The sequence below is a fragment of the Lipotes vexillifer genome, unplaced genomic scaffold (genome assembly GCF_000442215.2).
Source record: "Lipotes vexillifer unplaced genomic scaffold, Lipotes_vexillifer_v1.1 scaffold395, whole genome shotgun sequence".
In the NCBI taxonomy this organism is placed as follows: Eukaryota; Metazoa; Chordata; class Mammalia; order Artiodactyla; family Lipotidae; genus Lipotes; species Lipotes vexillifer.
Window position 1 is genome coordinate 7,762,704 of NW_006797390.1, and position 24,115 is coordinate 7,786,818.

General features: G+C 38.6%; 1 protein-coding gene across 4 annotated transcripts in view; it reads left to right on the forward strand.

The window, feature by feature from the left end:
* The window catches only part of ERC1 (ELKS/RAB6-interacting/CAST family member 1), a 393,512-nt gene that overhangs the window by 177,192 nt on the left and 192,205 nt on the right, over positions 1 to 24,115 (forward strand). For 2 of the 4 annotated variants that reach the window (XM_007469475.1, XM_007469476.1), the window contains exon 14: positions 11,859 to 11,990. The exons of the other annotated variants lie outside the window; for them this stretch is intronic. In XM_007469475.1, the coding sequence (XP_007469537.1) occupies positions 11,859 to 11,990 (132 nt within the window). The remainder of the gene's footprint in view (positions 1 to 11,858; positions 11,991 to 24,115) is intronic. 4 annotated transcript variants of the gene reach the window in all.

Consider the following 24,115-nt stretch of genomic DNA (forward strand, 5'->3'; position numbering starts at 1 on the left):
GTCCGTTTTCAACATGTGACTGTGTCTGAGAGATATCCTAATGGAGATGTCAAGCCAGCAGTTGGAAGCACAGATTTGAAGTTTAGAGAAGTCTGGTGTAGTTAAATTAATTCTGGAGACTTGAGCTTAAAAATCATATTTTAATCCATAAGAATCAGATACCGTCTAGAGATAAAATATTGACAGAAGAAAATGTAGTTAGAGCTGAACCCTTAGGATCCTCACTGTTTAGAGCTGGGACAGACTAGGAGAGGGTGGTGCTCGAAAGGAAGCTAAAATGAAGAGGCCAGTTGAAGCGGGAGAGAAAAAGAGTATAGCATCACTGAAGGCAGGAGAGGATTGTTAATGCTGCTGAGAGGCGGAGAAAGAGGACAGCATCCGTGTGTGGTCTGATCCAGTGTATCCAGGATGGTCAAGAGAGAAAGTACCCAGCGATCCCCCTGGTCTGGGGAAAGGGGTGCCTTACATTCTGCCCTGTTGACCTTGGGCATAGTAGATGATCCCACATCAATCCAGATACTTACTTTGCCAGTATTTGTCACACGCTCACCAAAATTCACTGCCCCTTGCAAGATCTTTGGAATATCTTAGGTATATGTGTGACTGTTCTAAGACGTGGTTTCTGCCATGGACCTTGCACACTAACATTTAAAGTATTTTACAATTCCAGTTGATGTTCACAAATAAAGGACATGAGTGATAAAAGCAATGAGGCACAGATTGGTGACAGGCCTTTCCTACTATCATGTTTTTCCTACTATCATGTTTTTCGATTATAATGCCTCTTCTGTTGACAGTCTGCGTCGAATTTTGCCAGGCTTTCTGTTTCCACTACTCAAGAACTTAGCTCTGTATTAGTTACATTTAGATCTGAGTTGTTTCATTCACATTTTCTGTAAGCCATGTTTCACTGCAATTGGCTACATCAGATTTCAGAGTAATCTGTGGTTATCCTCAGTAAACATTTATTGAGTGCCCATTGTGGAATTGTCATTCCACTGAGTGCTGTGAGGATATAGAGATAAATAAGAATTTTATTTCCGTGAACATTAGATATGCTTATTAAAACATTTTTTGTGTGCTGGATATGTGAAAAGATGTGCTGTAGTGGAATTCATAAGTAATTGCTGTGTGAAGAGCTGGAATTAGGTAAATCCCAGCAACAAGAGCCTCCCAAATAAGCATTATATGGAAGCATAATCTTAGCTGATTTGACTGATGGTCATTTTGGGATTAGAAAAGCTTTGTACTGAAAGCCTACCCATCTTTTAAGGTTCAGATCAAATGTTCCCTCCCTTGTAAAGCCTGCCTAAATCCTTGCAGTGCGAATTAATCACACTCTGTGTTGCAGTTCCATTACAGCTTGTTTCTGCTTTGATTTCAAGGCTTATTTTCTTACCTTGTATTATATGCTGTTAGTTGGTATGTTGTTTCCCCGTATATTTGAGTTTGGGAACCCTGTCTTGGTACTTTGCCCATTGTTGGTTCTCTATAAAATTGTTCATTGATTTCAGTTGCATCAATAGATGTCAAGACCTCTCATTCACAAGCATCTTAGCCTGCCCTTGGGAGCTTCCCGTCAACCGAATCCTCTAAGTATTTCTAGCCTCATTTTTAGGTGAGATACTCACTAGCACAGCTACTCTATTCTCTACAACCTGATAGTGTTGGTTCCTTGAATATCGTTTATTGGTTTTTCTAGCTTACGCTCTTCTACTCATGCAGTCTTCTTCCTGTGGATGTCCAGCTTCACTGCCTGAAGATTCTGGCTTAAAATTAACTTTTGTTGATGCACTAACTCTACCCTGTTCTTGTTATTGTCTTTATCTGTTGTTCCTCAGCCTGTATGTTTAATTATATTTTATTGTTTTATATTTTTCAATACATTGTTTTAGAATTGTTCCTGTGTGATTTAATCATTTTTCTCCACCCCCGCCCCCCGACTAATTTATATCTGCCTTAGGTTAAGGGCTACTTTTAAAATTTCTTTTTAGCCTTTCTTAATCTTTTACAGAGGCAGCTGTTCATTAATTACAGCTACAATTATTGTTATAATAAAAATTTAGTTACAAATTTAAAAAATTTTGTATAATGATATTATATTTAACACCCTAATATTCTTTAAAATTTCACAGGTTACCCTCTAAGGGCCTCGCATATTTTAACAAAGGAAATGCCATCTTCCCTTGGTTCAGGATGTTTACCTTTCATATTTTTATTCTTTCAGCAGTGACACTTTGTCTTTTGACAGAACTGCAGGTTCTAATACGGCAAGGCAGACTGAACTGGGGGTAGTGGCTCATATCAGTAGTGGTTTGGTGCTTTGTTTTTATTTATGACAAAGATAAGTATCTGAATTTAACCTTGAGAGAGAGGACTGTCAGGGAGATTAATGGGACTGCTGAAAGAACATTGTGAGCCAGCTCTCCTGAGACCAATGACTATTAAGAATAAAGTTCAAAGAAAGTGAAAACAATAGAAATAGAGATAGGGGAATGCAGCTTTACATGTATTTAGGCATATTCTCCTCTTAAATGCAGAATCAGTGAAACATTTGTGTTTTTCTTTACAGTTGTATTTTATTTGCTCTACCTACAAAAATTTGTTTTGTTCCGTTTTGGTAAGAGATTTTTTTTTTTTTTTTTTTTTTTTTGAAATGAAGACCACTTATCCTTGCTTTTTCCATTGACCACGGGGATAATGGTTTAAGATAACCTTTTAAAAAATTGATTATCTGACATCCTTCCAGAAATAGTATGTGATGTGTCACACGCAAGATACCTCTGATGTATTAATGTTCTTCTTGTTTTTGTAAAAATAAATTTTGGTTTCTTCTTAACAGACCTTCTTGACATATTTAAAGATTTAATTCTATATCCTTTGTTCCCTTTGGATTAGTTTTTTCCTTAGGGCTTTTTCTATCTAGAATATGAGCATAAGTGGGTTTTTATGGAGTTCTCAACAAATATTAAATGGAGTTAGGGATTATATAGGAAAAGTGTACATACAAATCAGCATCTGTTTTTACAACCCTGTGGATAGTTGCTGAAATTAACTTGAAAATTGTGTTTTCCTGCAGGTAAAGCACCTACTCATATTGTTGGCACATGTGCAAATTTTTTAAAGCTTTTAGCTCAAACTGTGCCACTTCTTACCATTTAGGGAAAAAGCAAAACAAGTCTCAAGATGACTTTAAGAAATTCTGCCATGTTTGAAATGTCCTCAGTAGACATGTTTTCCTCTGGACAAAATTCAGTTCCATTTGATAGCCAATGAAATTTACTGAAAGAATGTTTATTGATAGTATGATTGTGTAGCCTACTAAGCTATTTCCTGCAGTTAAGTTTAGCCCTCTTCTGTGGGAACTTTTAATCACATCATTTGAGCTTATTTCAGGAATGCTCCCCATAAATCAGTAAGTGGTTAAAGTTACATTTGTCATGAAATTTCTCACAAGTACTAGGGTCTCACTTCAGTGAAACATATGGTTTAATCCTTTCCTTTGTGTTATTGTGGAAACAACTCCTTTGCATTTGGAAAGTGGAATCTCCAAAGAGATTCCTTTTATTTTTAAGAGAGAACAGAAACAGGTGTATATATAGCACCTTTGCCAAGACCGCAAAGGCAAGAGACAGCCTCTTATGGACCACATCAATTGTTTATTGTATTAAGTAAAAGACTATCTTTGGGGTTTTGGGGGAAGGCTTTGAAAATTTGTGCTTGTTCTTTTTAATAAGCATTAGTGATCAGAGGAGACGTGCCCTACGATTAGGTAAACCCCATGTCCTTGCCCGAACTTCTGTTACCAGCTACCAGAATTTTCAAGATGAGAACCTGGCCAATCTATGTGGGATATTTGTACTCGGTGCTCCATAAAAGTTATTTATATAAAGCATCATTTTATATGTATATGTTTCCATTTCCTTAATGAAATGCATCTGCTTTTGTTTTGACTTTGATTTTTAACAATTTGAACTGTGGGAGATATTTGAGGGACTTTAAAGAGAACAGGGGGAGAAAATATCTTTACATTTGAACCCAAAGCATTTCCTTAAACCAAAAAGTGGTTGGTGTGTAACCAAATTCTGTCTCTGTGTTAGGCTAGCTTTCTTTTCTTAAAGTTGACTTCATCAATGCATCTGGCTTCAACTCCCCGCCCTCCCCACTAAGCATCTGAGCAGTTGGTAATTGAATTCTGACCTGTTGAATGATTTTAATGCAATCTTCCGCATGTGTATTTATGTTTGGGGGATGGGGAGGAGGTATAGCAGTGGGGTTGAGGGTGATGGAGAAGGAAGCGTGGTCTCTTCACAGTAAGGAGAATGGATAGCAGTTAACATTAATATCTTTCAGAGCATGTTAAACTCTCTGGTAAGTGGTGTTTACCCCAGAGGAAGTGGCTCTTAATGTTAAGCTGAGGGAATGACCTCCACTGGCAGGGCCAGGGCAGGGGGATGAGTGGACGTGGGGGGCTGTTCCCTCAGATATTCATGAAATCTGCAGTGACCTTCCTTCTGCTGCTGAGAAAAGCTTAGTGAGATCTGTCCGTATCAAGTGATTTCTTTTTATGTTACTGTACAGTGAGCCTTTTTTTTTTTCTTTTAATTTTGAGGGAGCTGTTTGAAGAGAACAAAACATTAATTTCTGATTGCTGTTGTTCCTTGTTTCCTCTTGCCTTTGCTTTCCTTAGTGAACATCTGATCTGAAGGCAAGGCAGTGGGGAGTGGAGTCTTACAGCTGGTTTATAGCTGATGTTGACAGAGCTGATGTCAAGAAGTAAAGTTCAGAGGAGTGTTTTAGGGGAGTGGGATTATGGGATTTGCTAAAGGGTCCGGTCCAGTCGTCTTCTTCAGTTGCCTGAGTGAAGTTACAGCTGTCACAGCTTTTGCCCTAATCTCGTTTGAGTATAGGAGGCTTCTGGTTTAAAGATATGAGAAATTCTTTGGTAGCTTCCCCTTTCCTCTCGTTCTCCCTCTACCATGCCCCCAGAACTAGTCACAAAAACCACCTGCGTTGAACCCTTTCCTCTGTGAATGAAGTGGTCTCATTGGACCCCAGCTAATAAGTAGAGTTGGCGTAAAGATTAGACTTAATTATCATCAAAATCCATGAGGGATCAGGAGTTTATAGAGGGCTTTACTCAGCGGGAGCCAGCGAGACTCTGAATATTTCATTCTCATATTTTCTTAAAAAACTGGCTTAATTCCCCCAAAATGTGGAGGCTAAACATATTAATAAACCTCGATTGTATAGCTCTCTGAACATTGACCCAGTAATTTTTTTTCAGTTGAACTTTGATCGACTGGCATATTGTTGTGTATTCTTAGGACTGAACTGTCATTGAATTAAGTTGGATTACTCTAATGTTTACCATAATCACAAGAAAACATCTCTCCCTAGAACTCAATCCAGTTGCAGACTTTCTTCTAAATAATTCCTGACAGAATGCATATTTTGTTGATCTCATATCCAATGATACTCTGATCCATAACCCAATTTTGTGATGTCTTCTGGATGTCTGCCTTTTACATTTTAGGTATGTTTGGATTTCATTTTAATTTGGTATTTGGGTTCCACTTTAATATAATCTCATAACAAAAGCTGTGTCTTTGTAGTAAAGGCTCTCTTATCCTAACAGTTATTTTTCTCTCAGAAGCAGTTCTGTTAATCACTGTTTTCATTCTTCATTGCTTCGTTGATAATCCAGTTTTCTTGTACTGGAGCTATATCCTCGGGTACTATGAAAACCATCTTCCGAGATGGCCGCAGAGCATCCTTACCTCTTGGTATTTGTGGCCTTGTGTAGTCTTGTGGCAGGGTTAGTCTTTGTGCACAGGAGAAAGTGTCAGATGTGATGACATGTGACTTCTGAAGCTGGGACACAAGAGACATGGATGCCCTGCCTTGCTCTCCAGGGTCACCTGCTCTGAGGAATGCCAGGTGCCATGTGGAGAGGAGCAGAGGCCCCTTGCCAGTGGTCATCACCAACTCGCCAACCATGTAAGAGGAAGCAGAGGACTGAATCCTGGCAGACATCTCAGCTGTCCCCCAGTGAGAGAACCTGGAACCAGACTGTTAGGTTAAGCTGCTCTTGAGTTTCTGACCCACAGAAACTGTGTGAGACAAAAAATGTTCACTGTTCTTTTAAGCTGCTAAGTATTGAGGTAACTTGTTAAATTGATACAATAAATAGCTAACATAGACACTCTATATCCTAGGTACTAAAGTGATCTGCCACATGCCTGAATTTTTCTTTTTCCTTTCAATTCACAGTTTGGTTTTCTCTGTTGATAGAACAAAGTGCTGTTTGAATTTCTTTTACTCATGTTATCACTGCAGTAATTTTCAGTCACTTGTTAGAGCTTTTGACAGTGTCTTCCGTAAGGATTCTCACCTAGTACCTCATATTTATGTGCTAACAGGCTATGAACTAAGAGAAGAGTTACGAATTTATGTAAAACATGGTGTGTTGTATAGCCTTTTATAGATGCATTTCGTATGTAAAAACTTGAGCAGTGTCCAGTAGAAATACAACGTGAGCACACGTATAATTTTGCATTTTCTAATAGCGTCACAAAAAAAACCTAAAAGGAAACAGATGACTTTAATTTTAATAATGTACTTTACTTAATCCAGTATATCCAAAATATTACCATTTCAGTATATAATCAATGTGAAGATTATGAATGAAATAATTTACATTCCTTTTTGGGGGAGGCAGTAAGTCTTTAGAATTTATAGCACATCTTAGTTTGGACACATTGTAAGTGCTCATTAGCTACATGTGGCTAGTGGCTGTGTTGCATTGGACAAGACAAATGAGAAGTTATGACTTTATTCCAGGCTAGCTGCAAATCAATAATGCGTATGAACAACAGGAATGAAGTTCTCGAACTTAACTTTAATCTCTATTTGCATTTAGTTCCAGTAAGTCATCTTTCTGCTTTCTGGATGCCTCAGAGCCTTCGAGCCTATGGAGCGTCCCAGGGATAGAAGGGATTAGGGATCTCGGAGCTTCTGTGTAGATTTCTCCAGGATTACAGACTTGAGTGGTGCGGCTGCCTCATGATTTATGTTGAAGATGGGTGAATGTGGACGTTTTGAAAGAGAAAGTCTAGTTAAGACTGTAAAGCACATTCAGGGCCTTAGGCTGTACTTGGTACAATCACTCTCAGAGCCACCAAGGAGTACTTTCTGGGGGCTCAGCCTTCTCGAGCCTGGGCCTGAGAGTGTACCGAGTCTGTTGTGTTTCACAGTTTCTGAAGTCCACCACTTTACCAAGTGACATTTTATTGCGTCACACATATTCAGAGAAGCTGGTGGTCACTGTCACTTCTGCTCACAGTTAGGGCAGTGAACAGATGAGAGACTTTTCTCTTCAAACCAAAACACAGTGTTAAGTATAGTATAGATGAGCAGTTTTATCACCAGAATTCTGTGTCAAACTCTATCACCGAAATCTACTCACTACGATTTTTATAGGTGTGTGTGTGTGTGTGTGTGTGTTTGTGTGTGTGTGTGTGTGTGTGTGTGTGTATGAAACCATTTGCACAGAAAAGGGGATGGGGGACAGTTTTGAAAGCTCTTGGCTTGGTGCCTCAGACCTCGGCTGTTGAGATGTTTAAGCTTTAGATATCTTCAGAATCTTTGGGTTAATAGCAGAACTTATGGCAACATGATCATTCCTTTAAAAAATGTTATTATTTGGAGTATCCCACAGTTACCTAAAGGCTGGAAAGGAATTTATCATCATCATTTTGACCCACTCATGGAAATTATTGGCATGAAGAAATTCACAGGACTTTTTAAAATTTTTATTTTATTAAAGTCTAGTTGTGTCAATTTCTGCTGTACAATGTTGTGTCAATTTCTGCCATACAACAGTGACTCAGTTATACATGTACATTCTTTTTCATATTCTTTTCCATTATGGTTTATCAGAGGACATTGAATATAGTTCCCTGTGCTGTACAGTAGGAGCTTATTATTTATCCATTCTGTGTATAATAGTTTGCATCTGCTCATCCCAAACTCCCCATCCCTCCGTCTCCCGTCCCCCCACCCCCTTGGCAACCACAAGTTTGTTCTCTGTGTCTTCACAGGACTTTTGAAGAGAAAACTGAAGAGTACAGTGGCTTAAAATTCATTCGTGTTGTTTTCTTAATCTTTTATTCCTTTTTGCCGTTAGCACTGAGTTGTGACACATTTGTCCGGTCAGCTCTTCTCTTCCCATGATAAATAGTTAATATGTTTAGAGTATCAGTATCTGAAATAGTCACCACACTTATAACTATTTCCAAAAATTCTCTATATTCTTATTAATTTACTTGGCAGTGTGTGCTATTCTCTTAACATCTTTAATTTCATTTTGATTTTTTTCAGAACAATATACATTTATATTGTATACAAAGCAAGGCAGTACTGTACGGCTCATCTGCCTCGTTCTTGTCTAACCTTGATTCCTGCCCCTCCGAGATGACCACTTTCACCTCTTTGGGTTGTTTCTTCTGTTGTTTACTTCCACTTTTTTATCGTTATTTGATTATTTTTCTCATTTGGACATTAGTTATGTATTGACTTCTTATCCTGAGTGATGAGGAATTGGCTTTTTTACACAAGTCACCCCACACTCTTCCCTCTCTGTCTTTCCAATATAGTTATATCAAGTTTTGCATTATTGTGACCAAGGCACGTAGTGTATTATGACTTCATTTCCTTTATTGGACTTGTAGTTTTTCCTGGTGGTGGTAATTGGTTGGTTTCTTTGTTTTATTAGTTATTTGTATACATGTCACCAGTTTACTCCCAAATTCCTTTCTCCAACCATGACATTCCTCCCAATATTGTTACTGTTGTAAAATACATCATCTCTTATTAATTAACCTCAGGTAATCTCTACATGCACTTTTTTCTTGGAAACATCTTTCCTGGAGTTTCTGTCCTCTACTCCAAACTTGCTTATTCTCCAGGCTTGTTGTCACCTCCACAGTTCCCTTCACCATGCATTTGAGGCAGAGCACAGACCTGGTAGCTCTCTGAGTGTCTGTGATGTGGGGTAAAGTTTTTCAGACTTTGCATTCCACCCTCATATTAGATTGATAGTTTGGATGTAGAATTCTATATCAGAAGTCATCTTTCCCTCGGAGTTTTAAAGGCATCGCCTCAATTGTCTTCTAGTTTTCTGTGTTGCCATTAAAAATTCCATTGCCTTCCATTTTTTATTCTTTGTGGGTGATCATTTTTTGCCCTTTCTAAACTCTTTAAGATCTTTTCTCTAGTATTCTAAACGTTACAAAAAAGTACCCATATTATAATCTCAGTGCAGAAAAATGTATTTAACCTTGAAGAAACAGTGAGGACAAGAAAGAATAATTATAAATATGACCTAGCAGTGTGGTTAGGGCTCCAATATTTGTAGAACTAAAAGGTTCTATTTATTTCTGGCATTGGCTCAATATTTTATTAAATGAAATAGATCCAAGGTTTTGTTCAGTACAAAGGAAACTTCCTTGGTTTGCCTTAGCAGATATCTGTTAAGATTCCAAAAACAAAACTAGAGCCAGATTTTATTCACTATATGGTTTCAGTAGTTGGACTTTGTTAAAGATGGTGGGGGGTATTTGATTTGCTATCTTCATTTTTCTCGTTATTGCCCTGGTTTAATATGATTTCCTTAGAGCAGATGGTCCCATACCTAGTTTTATACTGAGATGTAACATGACTTACAGTATCTCATAAAAATGATTCAACCGTCTCCTCCTTTTCTTTTTATTTGTGGTTTCACTTGGCTTCTGTTTTTCGTTTTTGTCATGGAGAAAGATTTTGCACCAGGCTTTGCCATTAGGTCCAGAAAACTTTTAAATAAATGACCTTGCACACACAGCTCATCTGGTAGACTCTGGTTTTAACAATGGTTTCAGGGAAACTTTCAGTATGACAAATTACTAATTACCCTCGCTCTAAAAAAAAGTTTTATTGATAAAGCCTCAAAGCTGTTTTTTGGCCCATGCAGAAGAGCAAGTAAACCTGTTTGCTTGAAATTGGGTTCCTGGGAAGTTATTTGGAATAACCCTCATTTTAGGTTAGGTTACCAGAAGCCTCTCAGGAGATCTCCAGAAGACAGTTTAAGGGTGAAGGATGCAATAGGCTGGACATAAACATAATACTGAGCTATTCACAGCTAATTGATAACGGGAAACATTTGTGTTTCTGTTTGCTTACAGGAATCTGTAATTCAGAAGCCCGTGTTACTACAGATGTAGTCATTCATTAGAGGATTTGACAGGACTGCACCGATCATTGCATCCATTCCTTTCCACTTAATCCTTCTGTTCCATTTCATTTTCTTTGAATCAAGAGAAACTATGTTGGACTTTGTTTTCAAGGGAGTCATTCCTTGTCTGTCTCTGCTTGGCCTCAATGTAGAAACCCTTATTGTACTCCGCTGTTACTGGCAAGCAAACTGGAAGCATTTAGATTTCAACAAAGAGCATTTTTTGATGTAGCTAAACTGCCCTGCATAAAACAGAACCTTACTTAGGGACTAAATCAGAGTATTTTATAACATTATCTCCGAGAAGAATGAAAACTTAAAAAAAAAAAAATGAACATACATCATCAAAATGTGAATATTCTTTTTCCTAAATCTTTTTTTTTTAATTGAGAAAGATGGGAGACAGCAAAAGATATAACAACTTTTTATTAGGAAGGATGTTAAATAATAGATGCCATTCCATCAAAGTTGGGAGAAAAATCTGACTTACCTTTGAGAGATTTCAGTTCTAGATTTCTGAAGACAGAGTTGTCAAAAAAAGACTTTCTTGTACTTTGTACTTATGAAAACTGAACTACAATAAGATCAAATAAGAGCTGCATAGATAAAAGACAAAATCCTTTGGTATCTTTTGCTGATATGAGTGTTCAGCAAGTTGGAGAATGAATGGACAAATCTTGTTCTTAGTTTCATCTATCAATAAAAGGCGGCACTTTATTCTTAGTCTTCTGGTTCTATTTAAAGAAGAAATGCTTAGAATAATCTGATGAATCCAGTTCTTCATACTACTTGAAAACTGTTTCATTTATTCTTCTTATTTTAAGATCGTCTATCTTACATGATTTTAAAGTCCTGTAGGATTTTGTTTGTCTTTCTGGTAGAAATCCATATTTACCTCCCCAAAAGTTACTTCTTAGACTCGTGTAGAATATTAGGCCTAGTGGGTTTTGGCTGTCTAACCAAATTACTCATCCTTAGCCAGACCAGTTACTTATCACCAGTTATTTTTAGTTTTCTTATATGAGATTGAGAGAAAACTTTACTCTCTTGAATTCATTAGGAGAAATCTCCTTTTGCATTTCTTTTTTAAAAAATGAATTTGCCAACAATTGTCTATATGTAGCATATAGTCTGACTGATCATGCTGTTTACTTAACTTTTTCATCTGGGCTTAACTTTGCAGGGAGAGAATGTTTAGCTATTGAGTCTTGCGACTTAGGCTTCATCAAAGCTGGCTATAAGCCCAGTTTAGAGAGTTGTTCAGAAACAGCTTTGCATTTTTAAATAATCAAGCCCCTGCTTCCTATCTGCCTAACACAAACAGTTTTCTTCTGTGTGTTATGGAGGAAGAGTCCGTCACAGGTTTCTCTTGCTTAACTAACTTGACCCTTTGCTCTTCATAATACACTTCAGCCTCTTTACGTCTTTCTTCCCCAGTTTTACTCTTTCCTTTGTGTCCATATCTTTTTGGCCTAGATGTACTTCTGAAGGGAAGAACATTTTATAAGCACATAACCCTTTCTTGATAAATGGGCTCTCCTTGAGTTAATTAGCCTCCTTCACCTGGTCTTCCGTCGTTTTCCAGGACAGTCTCCGTAAGAAGGATGACAGGATTGAAGAGCTGGAGGAAGCACTAAGAGAAAGTGTGCAGATAACTGCAGAGCGAGAGATGGTGCTGGCACAGGAGGAGTCAGCCAGGACCAGTGCTGAAAAACAGGTCTGCGATTTTTTACAGTTATGGCAGTGCTGCTGGTTAAAGGAGGGTGAAGCCCAGCCAGTGTGGCTTAGGTGAACAGTACATAATGTATGTTTGCAGGGTTTCAAAGCACTTCACCGAGTGTAAGTATTTAGAGTTAAATAAGAATTAAAACATAGCCATATTAAGAACTGATTCATGTTAATGCAGTCGTCTGTGCGTTACATATTTGGGGCTGACTTGTATATATTGATGTTGTATATGCTGACACATCTGATGAGATGAAATTTAACTTGCCTGTCTGTCACCAGACTGAGCACAACCCTGCTTTTAAATTGAATGGGAAAACACAAACACTTCTGAGTCAAAGATGTTGATTTAAATAGCAAAACGTGTATTTATTTTATAGCCTCTCTTGTTCACAAGAGCCGTTAAAGTTATAACAAGTTGAGGTTGGTAACAGGTATGAAGGACATGGATGTCATGACACCTGGGAGTCCCAGATCAGCATCTCAACCCGGAGGTGACTTGTTAAAGAATTCTGCTGTTTCTCTTTGTTTGCTATGTTTTTATATGTCTTTTTAGATTCTCTACCCTTGCTTTAAACTTTTTATTAGGAAGAATAACTAAAGGTGGGAGGTCTGAATGGAAGAAATAGTTTTAACAAGTGAAGGCTCTAATCTCAGTTCCCATTATAAGAGTGTCTTTTTTCCAGTGTTGTTTCCATCTCTTTGTTGGAGAAACGTAAGTGCCAAACTATTGGTAAAAAGTGTTCAGTGAGAGGGTGACATGAGTCTTTTGGGAGCCCTTTGATCAGACCACCAGAGCTCTTGTGAGCTAGGGTAGCTGCATAGCAAAGAAGAAGGGTACCTTTCAAAGCAGACGTGTCATGGTGTGTGTACTACCAGGGAGTCCCCTCATAACTTAGATACGAGGATCTGGTTTCTTTAGTGTCAAGTGTAGAAAGACAAACTGACGTTTATTAGCAAAGCTGAAGGAAAATTGATCTTTCCAGAATGAGTTTCTTTCAGTGCCCTATTCTTAGATAAATGTCTCGGTACACTTTCTGTTTGAATATTTATTAATGTACAGTTAAACAGAGCTTGGGTAGTGGAGAGCCTCAGAGAAGGGGTAGTGTCAACCATTGTTGCAGGGTAAGGAGGGATTTTTTTTGTATCTTGATTTTATCTTTTTTACATTCTTCCCTCTATTTTCAAAATGTTCCCCATTTTGTCTTTCTGTAAAGATTTTTTTCTGCTTTGGGATCATTGTTTAGTGACAAGTCTTACATACCAGAGATCATGTAGAAATTTTGGCAATTAATAATAAATCATGTCATGGTATATAGACTGCTGTTACATGTTCTTTTTTAAGCTATTGTGTGAACTGTTTATAATTTGCTTTCTGGGGCAGATTGATTGATATTATAGGCTTTTTTTTTTTTTTTTTTTTTTGGTACGGTACGTGGGCCTCTTGCTGCTGTGGCCTCTCCTGTTGCGGAGCACAGGCTCCGGACGCGCAGGCCCAGCGGCCATGGCTCACGGGCCCAGCCGCTCCGCGGCACGTGGGATCTTCCCGGACTGGGGCACGAAGCCGTGTCCCCTGCATCGGCAGGTGGACTCTCAACCACTGCGCCACCAGGGAAGCCCAATAGGCTATTTTTATTTTATTTATTTTTCTTGTACTTACTTTTTTTCTTTTTTCACACACACACACACACACACACACACACACACACTGTATTTTTTTTTTTACAAGAGATAAATAGACTGACACCAAGCATTGTAAATGGGTGACCACAACAAAAGCAACAAAGATTGCAATTACCAAACACGAAACACACTCATGCTATGTAGTAATATTGACATTCAGTCCAGGAATCCTCCACTGTAACAGCTCCTTTACTTTGCAGAGAAAATTGATTTGTATATTTTTTGCCTCTGAGTCCTTGAGGGATTTTTTTTTTAATTCAAACAGAAAGTCACAAAAATTATAATCATCCTCATCAGTTCACTCAGTCCCATGTAATTAATTTTTTTCATCTTGATCTTTTGTTAGCACTTTTATGAGTTCATCAGTTTTCCATTAGAGTTCTGAAAATGCTTATTCATTCAGTTCAGCAGTATAGTCAGTTACCAGAAACCTGTACTTGTCAGAGTCTTTTCCATGAATTCCCTGAAGATGAAACCCTTTTATAGGAACATATTTGCAAAAGCATCAGAGTACACCCAGAACTGTCTGTAAATGACAAACGACTAAAAAATGACCACGGTTAAAGATTTGATGAAAGTTCATAATAACGCAATTGACAAGGAAATTTAGTTATTTCTGAGCTATACATTTTAAAGTAATAACTAGACTTTATGACTTATAACATTATACCAGAACATATAAGATTTTTAGGAATTTCATGTAATGTTTGAAACATTTATATTAACATATTTCCATACAAATAACCCAAAGAAAGTTTAGTATTAGTTGTTTTGTTTGTTTGCTTGCTTTTTATACTGCAGGTTCTTATTAGTCATCAGTTTTATACACATCAGTGTATACATGTCAATCCCAGTTGCCCGATTCAGCACACCACCATCCCCACCACCCCGCTGCTTTCCCCCCTTGGTGTACATACATTTGTTCTCTACATCTGTGTCTCAACTTCTGCCCTGAAAACCGGTTCATCTGTACCATGTTCCACATACATGCGTTAATATACGATATTTGTTTTCCTCTTTTTGACTTACTGCACTCTGTATGACAGTCTCTAGATCCGTCCACGTCTCAACAAATGACTCAATTTCGTTCCTTTTTATGGCTGAGTAATATTCCATTGTATATATGTACCACATCTTCTTTATCCATTCGTCTGTAGATGGGCATTTAGGTTGCTTCCATGACCTGGTTATTGTAAATAGTGCTGCAGTGAACATTGCGGTGCATGTGTCTTTTTGAATTATGCTTTTCTCAGGGTATATGCCCAGTAGTGGGATTGATGGATCATATGGTAATTCTATTTTTAGTTTTTTAAGGACCCTCCATACTGTTCTCCATAGTGGCTGGATCATTTTACATTCCCACCAACAGTGCAAGAGGGTTCCCTTTTCTCCGCACCCTCTCCAGCATTTGTTGTTAGTAGATTTTCTGATGATGCCCATTCTAACTGGTGTGAGGTGATACCTCATTGTAGTTTTGATTTGCATTTCTCTAATAATTAGTGATGTTGAGCAGCTTTTCATGTGCTTCTTGGCCATCTGTATGTCTTCTTTGGAGAAATGTCTATTTAGGTCTTCTGCCCCTTTTTGGGTTGGGTTGTTTGTTTTTTTGATATTGAGCTGCATGAGCTGCTTGTATATTTTGGAGATTAGTCCTTTGTCAGTTGCTTCATTTGCAAATATCTTCTCCCATTCTGAGGGTTGTCTTTTCGTCCTGTTTATGGTCTCCTTTGCTGTGCAAAAGCTTCTAAGTTTCATTAGGTCCCACTTATTTATTTTTGTTTTTATTTCCATTTCTCTAGGAGGTGGGTCAAAAAGGATCTTGCTGTGATTTATGTCACAGAGTGTTCTGCCTCTGTTTTCCTCTAAGAGTTTTATAGTGTCTGGCCTTACATTTAGGTCTTTAATCCATTTTGAGTTTATTTTTGTGTATGGTGTTAGGGAGTGTTCTAATTTCATTCTCTTACATAGAGCTGTACAGTTTTCCCAGCACCACTTATTGAAGAGACTGTCTTTTCTCCACTGTATATTCTGGCCTCCTTCATCAAAGATAAGGTGACCATATGTGCATGGGCTTTCTATCCTGTTCCGTTGATCTACATTTCTGTTTTTGTGCCAGTACCGTACTGTCTTGATTACTGTAGCTTTGTAGCATAGTCTGAAGTCAGGGAGCCTTTTTCCTCCAGCTCCATTTTTCTTTCTCAAGATTGCTTTGGCTATTCGGGGTCTTTTGTGTTTCCATACAAATTGTGAAATTTTTTTGTTCTAGTTCTGTGAAAAATGCCATTGGTAGTTTGATAGGGATTGCACTGAATCTGTAGATTGCTTTGGGTAGTATAGTCATTTTCACAATGTTGATTCTTCCAGTCCAAGAACATGGTATATCTATCTCTCCATCTGTTTGTATCACCTTTAATTTCTTTCATCAGTGTCTTATAGTTTTCTGCATACAGGTCTTTTGTCTCCTTAGGTAGGTTTATTCCTAGGTTTTTGTTTTGTTTTGTTGTTCTTTTGTGTTTTGCAGTATGCGGGCCTCTCACTGTTGTGGCCTCTCCCGTTGCGGAGCACAGGCTCCGGACGCGCAGGCTCAGCGGCCATGGCTCACGGGCCCAGCCGCTCCGCGGCATGTGGGATGTGGGATCTTCCCAGACCGGGGCTCGAACCCGTGTCCCCTGCATCGGCAGGCGGACTCTCAACCACTGCGCCACCAGGGAAGCCCTTATTCCTAGGTGTTTTATTCTTTTTGTTGCAATGGTAAATGGGAGTGTTTCCTTAATTTCTCTTTCAGATTTTTCATTATTAGTGTATAGGAATACAACAGATATCTGTGCATTAATTTTGTATCCTGCTACTTTACCAAATTCATTGATTAGCTCTAGCAGTTTTCTCATAGTATCTTTAGGATTCTCTATGTATAGTATCATGTTATCTGCAAACAGTGACAGTTTTACTTCTTCTTTTCTGATTTGGATTCCTTTTCTTTTTCTTCTCTGACTGCTGTGGCTAAAACTTCCAAAACTATGTTGAGCAATAGTGGTGAGAGTGGGCAACCTTGTCTTGTTCCTGATCTTAGTGGAAATGGTTTCAGGTTTCCACCATGGAGAACGATGCTGGCTGTGGGTTTGTCATATATGGCCTTTATTACGTTGAGGTAAATTCCCTCGATGCCTACCAACTCTTTAACTTATGATGCCAAAAAATCATATATCAAGTTAAGATCCTAGTTGTATAAACTCTTTAAGAGGTAGACAGACACAGTCATTGTGGAAGACTCCTGGTCTAGGGGAGGGCGGGCAGATGAGGCTACGGACCTCGTATGCTGGCAGTGGAGGTGGAGACGAGTGGGCGGGTTTAGAACGGCAACAGAGCTGAAAGGTTTGATAAATCGCAGGTATGGGAAAGGGTGAAAAACAAGCAAAAGTGATCCTCCGATTTCGGACAGGGCGCCCGAGAGGTGGTGGTTCCATTTTCCGAGATGAGGATGCCCTAGCAAGAAACTTGTTCAGGATAAGTACTAAGAAATTGTGCTGAAGAATGTTAGCTGTATTAGTAGTTGAAGTAGAATTGCTACCACGTCAGGTTTGTACTTTCAGCCCAGTTCTCTCTTCTGAGATCCAAACTAAGTCTAATTCATATCTACCTTGTATTTTTACTCCAGTATTTCATTGAAATCTCAACCTGAAACCATCCAAATTCAGGACTCTTTATTTCTCACCCTCAAACCAGTTTTTCCCCCAGGCTTTTTCATCTCATCTGAGAAAACACTCTTAACCTACAACGCTGAAATTAGCATCCTCAGTGTTAGGAGAATCAAGTCCAAGAAAGGCAGAAGTGATATGTTAGGTACAGAGATTTTATACTGTGACTCTGTAGTTCAGAAGGCCACTGCAGAACTTTAGGGAAACTATAGTACCTGGTGGCTGGAAAAGTGGGTTCTCAAGTTGGAAGCCTTGGTTGGAATTATGATTCCATCACTTACAAATTGTGATCTTGGGCGAGTTATTTCTGTGTCAGTTCTTGAGCTGTCAGAGAAACTTGGTACTGGTATACAGTGCTGTAAAGGTGCTGGCATAATGTGGTGTATCTGCCGCATGAAGAGAGGTTGTTGTACGTGTAAAGAGAGAAGTAGTCAGTCAACATTAGCTACTACTGACGCTTCTCTTGTTACCACCACTGCCCTCAATAGCTCCAAGGGGAGGACTGGTCCAACCTGGCTAGGCCCCAGAGAAACTTACTATCTGTAGATCCTACCTGGTTAATTCGGTACCAGTGATGACATGCTTATTGTTAAAAGTTCCCGGTTACATATATATGAAGTTTTAACTCCTGTGAATTGAGGAAGTCCTTGTCCTCTCCCCTTGCTTGGCCTAGAATTTGTAGTATCTACATCAGCTGAGGATGCCACAGCCAGCTAACAGGTTGCTCAGGTGGGCATGGTTTTGGTCATTGGGTTGTTCATTCTCTGAGAGTGTGTCTTAGGTCAGTGCAGGATCGTAGTCTGTCCATTATTTTCCAGTTTCCTTTTAGGTTTTCCTCATGAAGATAGTTTGGGTAGCTTTAGTAAAGGACTAGAAATGTGTACTGTGAAATCCTATCCTAATGCTAAATATTTTTCGGTTTTACAAAGTCATGTATTCTGTGGGTTTCTTTAGGAAGGAGAAAGGGAAAGAAAAGAATACTTTTTTAGCACTATCTGAAGCAAAATATGGATTTTAGAACATTATGCTTATACCTTATTCCTAGAAATAAGAAGATACAAAATATTTAGGATTTAAAAAATTTGTGTTTGATCCTCATAACCTTAAATTACAATTGGAAATATCTGTTTGAATTTTCATGACTTTGTTTTCCCCTTAAACACATAGATGCACACACACGCTTCCTGTGTACTGAAAGTACCTAGAAAACAGATTTTTTTTCAGTAGCAGTGTACACTCTTGGTGCTCACATGTGGTATCCAAATCCCATTCCCTACTGAAAGGATTTGAATTCTAAACAGAGGTTACTTTTTCACTTTTGACATAAATTCTGTGGATATACATTTTTCGTTACAAGTGCTTGATGGTTACTGAAGCCTCCGACGTCTTTATAGGAGCGCTATCCGGTAGAACCTGGAGACACTGGGTATGTCTTATAAGATGTGAGTAAGATCACAGCCCAGCCACATGTTCCAGTTGAATACCTCAACTGTGGGTAGAGCCCCGGCAGGACTGAGTTTTTATATTTATTTAATTAATCTGTCCAGTGGTCAGTGTACCAGACAGCTGGATTCTCTGATGTGTTAGATGGATGGATAAATACATAGACACACTTGTACTTAGCAGCTACTACTTAGTTTTTTTCTCCTGAGCCTGTCAGAGTTGTAGAAATGAAATATACAAGTACATGCACTTTTTTGCTTGTCCTTGGTCCTTTTTTCACTTTTGTTTTTGGGAAAACGTCCGTGGTCTACATGTTTGTCAAAAGTAATTTTTCCTTTTAAGAAGTAATGGGGAAATATGAGATATCATAATCATGTGTGTTTCCCCATATTCATATAACTAGACACTTAAATTTATAGCATGAGCATTGGAGTTAGTGTCAGAAAAAGGAGTAGAATAGTCATGCAAGGGAGAAGGAGATGTCTGTCCACCAGGAGTATGTGCCACCCCAGCATTGTTAAGAGTTTAATGGCCTCAGAGATATCACCTATTTCATTTATTCCATTGCTCATTTAATTAATTTTATTGAGAGGCTGCTATGTTCTAGAAGCTGTGACTATTTTTGTGAGCCAGACAAAATGGTCCCTTCTCCTAACGGCGTTTATATGTTAGGGAGATCGGTGATCACAGATTTAAACATATTCTTTAAAGTTGTGCCACCAACAAATAATAGTCCTGTATAGTGTTTCATGAAAGAGTATAACAAGAGGACCTTATTTCGAATGAATGGTCAGGGAAGGCATCACAAAGGCATTGATGCTTAAACTGAGACGTGGAAAAGTATACAGGACTTAGTGAGATTAAAAATGGCCAGAGGTTTACCTCCGGGGGAACCACGGTGTGTGGACACCTGATGGAAGAGCGAGACGCAATCAGAGAACCAAAGGAAAACCGGTTAGTGGAGAGGAGTGAGTAGAAGCGAGCTGGTGGCTGAGCGCGTAGGTAGGCGAGTGGGTAAATAAACAAGTGAGAACAGATGGTCTGACATGAAACTGGAGAGGTAGGAAGAAACCAGATTGCGGTTTAAATCGTTTCAAACAGAAGAGTGATGAAAATCCATTTTAGGTTTTGAGAGACTATTCTGGCAGTTATCTGAAGAATAAATAGAGAGAGAGCACGGGTAGGAGGGCCATACCTGTCAGGAAGATACTGAATGGTGCAAGGGCGTGGGAGGGTGTCGGCTGCTTGGAGGTGGGACGAGCAGGGTCTGCTGCTGGTCTGCGTGGGGAAGGTTAGGGAGGAGGATTGGGGGGGCCGATGCCCACCTTTTCCGCCATGACGGTGTAAGTGGAGGGTGGTGGTGTTTATTCAACTCTGCGGAAGCTGGAGGAGGGGGAGTTTAAGGTAGGGGTTCAGCTTTGTACATATTAAATTGGAGGTGCCCGTGTCCTGTTTCTCATGATGTCAAGTAGGCAGTTGGATATACACGTTTAGCTCAGAAGAGTGCTCTGAGCTCAGAATATAAAGTCGGGAGATGAGGTATGGCTGGCTTTTCTTTCTTCACTTGAGCTTTGTGTTTGCCATTCACAACATACAAGCCTCTTCAGTTAACCTCAAATGCACATAAACTGAGAGAGTACCTGTTTACTCTGTATATTTCTGCAAAGTAAGCTTTTGATGACTCCATAAATATGTGCCTGGCTTATTACCAGAAAATGTGGCACACAGGAAGTGTACATAGCATCTTTCTTTTAATACAACTACTGCTTGAGGTACTACCTTTACTGATTACCTGTTAACTGCCAGTCACCACGATAATGCTTTCTCAGTAGTCTTGTTTAATCATTTCAATAGTAAAATCTTGGATGTATTTAATATTTCTTGGATAGAAAAAGAGCATCAGTGCTCATTGGGTCCGTTTTCAGAAGGGCGAAGACTGGTTTGCATTTATGAAACTACATTTCCCTCTGTATGAAGCAGTGTCTTCATCTTTGCCCTTTTCTCTTTCTGCATAAATCCCACATCTCCTTCCATACAGCCCTCTCTGACCTTCCAAGTCTGAGTTACGTGTCTCCCCCATGTTTTGCAGCAGCATCCTGTACTGTTTGTTTTACTGTGTTGTTATGACTTATTTACTGTCACCGAAGAGACTCTCTGTCTTCTCTAGTAGAACGAAAGCTCCATGAGGGCCAGGCTGTGTCTTGTTTACTGTTGTATCTTTGATACCTACCGTCACGTCTGATACATAGTGGCAATCAATGAATATTTTTTGAGTGCATGAGTGAATGAATGAAATTTAATTCTGACCACCTGAGTGTCTATACCCCTAATAGCAGCAGCATCACTTTATTTACTAAACAATTTAAAGTTTCATGGTAAGTTTATGATTTTTACAGACGTTACCAAACATTTTTTTAAAATTAATACATGTTTTTATTCTTTGCTCAGCCTTTCCATGGGATTTAATGAAGCGCTTTGTCATCTGATCAGAAAAACTCAAAAGATTTCAGAATTGTAGATTTAAAGACTTAGAATAGATATCGTTATTTGAGCGTAATTTACCTTTTTTTTTTTGTTGCTTGAGTTTAAAGCATGGTAGCCAGAATGGAAAAGTAAAATTTAGGAATCACCATCGGGATTCCTGTGACCTATTCTTCAGTGGGAAATAGAGGACTTGTGTTTCCTGGGACGAACGTGCAGCATTAGCCACACTGAGGTTGGCCTGAGAGCCCCTGGGAGCTAAATGTCTTGTGTACATCTGGTCTTCTGCTCTGATAGCCATGTTCATAAAAACATGTGAAAGCTCAAAACGTTCTACATAACAGACATAAACTATGGTCAGATTAGTATGAAAATCTTTTTGTTCCTACCCTGTTTTCCTTCCAGTGGGATTAAAACTTCTGATCATCATTGGTAAATTTAACATTTGATTTTTCAAGATTGGTATCATCTCTCCCCACCTTAAAAATAGATTTGCAGTATTATTAAGATTGTTTCCTTTTATATAGTGCTATCATGGGCTATATTTATAGCTTATAGAAGTTTCTTAACACATGTTAAATTGTTTTTCTTTACTTATCCTTTTAAGTCTTAAACTGATTTCTGTGTCAGGAGCGGTGGGGATTTTTGACTTGAGTAGCCGAGCAGTCTAAAAGCATTACAAATGCAAACATTTGTCTCAGAACTGTAGAGAATCATTGTCTTATATAAGAAAGTCTAGCTGTAAGTTAGCAATGTAAACTGTGCTTTTAAAGCAGTTTACTGATTTCTGCAGAAGTCATCATTTTTCATCAGCGCAAAGATTGAAGATACTGTTGTTATGAAACATTTTATTGATAAACATATGGAAAGTACATTTTTAATATTCAAGGATCCGAGGAGATGTGACAGTTAACTTCACAGCCGTCATCTCTTTGCCATTGTGTAATCACTTGAGTATTTAAATCAGGCTCTGTCAAGAGGAACCTAGTAAGTTTCACTGTGGACTCTTGCTCTCATGTCAGTGAGTTTGAATCTCCTTTGTTATGGTGACTGGTTATGAAATCAGTCACTTGACAGACCCTGAAGTGAGACTGCTGGAAGTACGTCATGTCTGCCTTCACGGTGACAGCTGGCTACAAAACAAACCCCACCAGCGCCTTTCTGCAATTGACAAGGGACTTCAAAGGCCAACAGGGCTGCCACTTCAAAGAGAGTTCTGCCATCTCTGGCTTGTTGAAAGAAGTAGTTAAATGGCTGCACCCGGCCATAGCAGGAATTTCCGTGTTTAGACTTCTCCTCGTTTGATCTTAGGGAGATGTGTGAAGTGGGCTTCAAGCTAAAGGAATGATACAGTCTGCGGTAATGGCGACCCAATATTATTCTGCATTTCAGTCCACTTATTAATGGAAATTACCCAAATATGTTCAAATAACAGCATGTCTAAAAACTCAGATGTCTCAGACAGTGAATGTTCAAAAGAAGAGCTGAAACTGTGTGAATGTTGTAGCCACCTTCACAAGTGCAGAATAAGTCAGATGGTGAATCAAAATGAAACTCTCAGTGTTTGAAAAGCGCTCCTTCAGTTTCTGTTTGTAATTTTTACCCCGTTTAGTAAAATCAGGCTCTGAATGTTGATAGTAAGAATGAGAGACAACGAAAGCCTATCATCTCAAGGGCGATTTTCATGGTTTAAACTGACATTTCTCTGTTTTTAGTAACTCTGTACTTAAAAATTTAAACAACTTGGTACTATTCAAAATCTTATCCAGTTATGCTGGATACACTTTTGAATTAATTACTTCATCTTTGTATTAAACAAGCAAGCAGAAATCTCAGAGTTTTAATACAACTTTTAATAGAAGATCAGAATACTAAACAAGCATCTTCAAGAATAAGAAGGAAAAGGCAGCAACATGCATTCCTTCAGTTAGAATGGCATGACCTTTTCTTAATTACATGGTTTTCCTCTTATCCTATGTATTATAGAAGGATGAAGCTAAAAATCCTTAAAATTCTTTCACCCTGAACTTCTGTTTTCTTATTTCCTTCTTACATAAAATAAAAAAAGTTTGACTTGCCAGAAGCTTGGGCCAGTATAACTTCCTCTATAATTTTGCCAGATGGGGTCACTAGACAACAGCTTAAGAAAGTCTGAAAGAAAACTGAAGCCTCCAGGAAGTAACCACATGCAATGGTTATGACAAAAAAGCAAAGCAAAACAAAACAAAACCCCTGTATTCATCAGTAGTTCATAAAGTAGTTCTTAAAACAGTACACTTCTGGTTGTCTTTTTGGTTAGTTTCTTACTTTTGAAAACTTTTGAAAAAATAGGACATCATTATGTTATCCTGGAGCTTCAGGAAATATCTGTGTCTCTGAATTTCAGGTTGATTTTTTCTTTTTATTCAACAAAAGGACCACATCTGTGTTTTCAAAAGTTAAAATCAGATGAAAAAATTAACTGCAGTGGAGAAGAAATAAAACCTTGGCACACCCCAAAATGAACCACACAGTTGAGTGCGGGAGTCTGTAGATGCTGGTTTTCAAAGTAGGTGTGTTTTTATACTTGTGTCTAAACTGTGTAACCACTGCCACACTGGGAAGTGCATTTGGAATCTTTGTGGCAGATCTGTAACAGATGATGTTTATAGTTTGCTTGTAGTGGTTCTTGGGGTGTCTGGCCCTTATTCTGTTACCTCCTGCTGTGCAGTTTGAGAAACCAAGTTATTGATGATAGAGGCAGTCATCCAGGATACGGCTGAAGGTGAAATCGTGGGAGCCAGATGGCTTCCTGCTGGTCTTTATATGCAGGTTA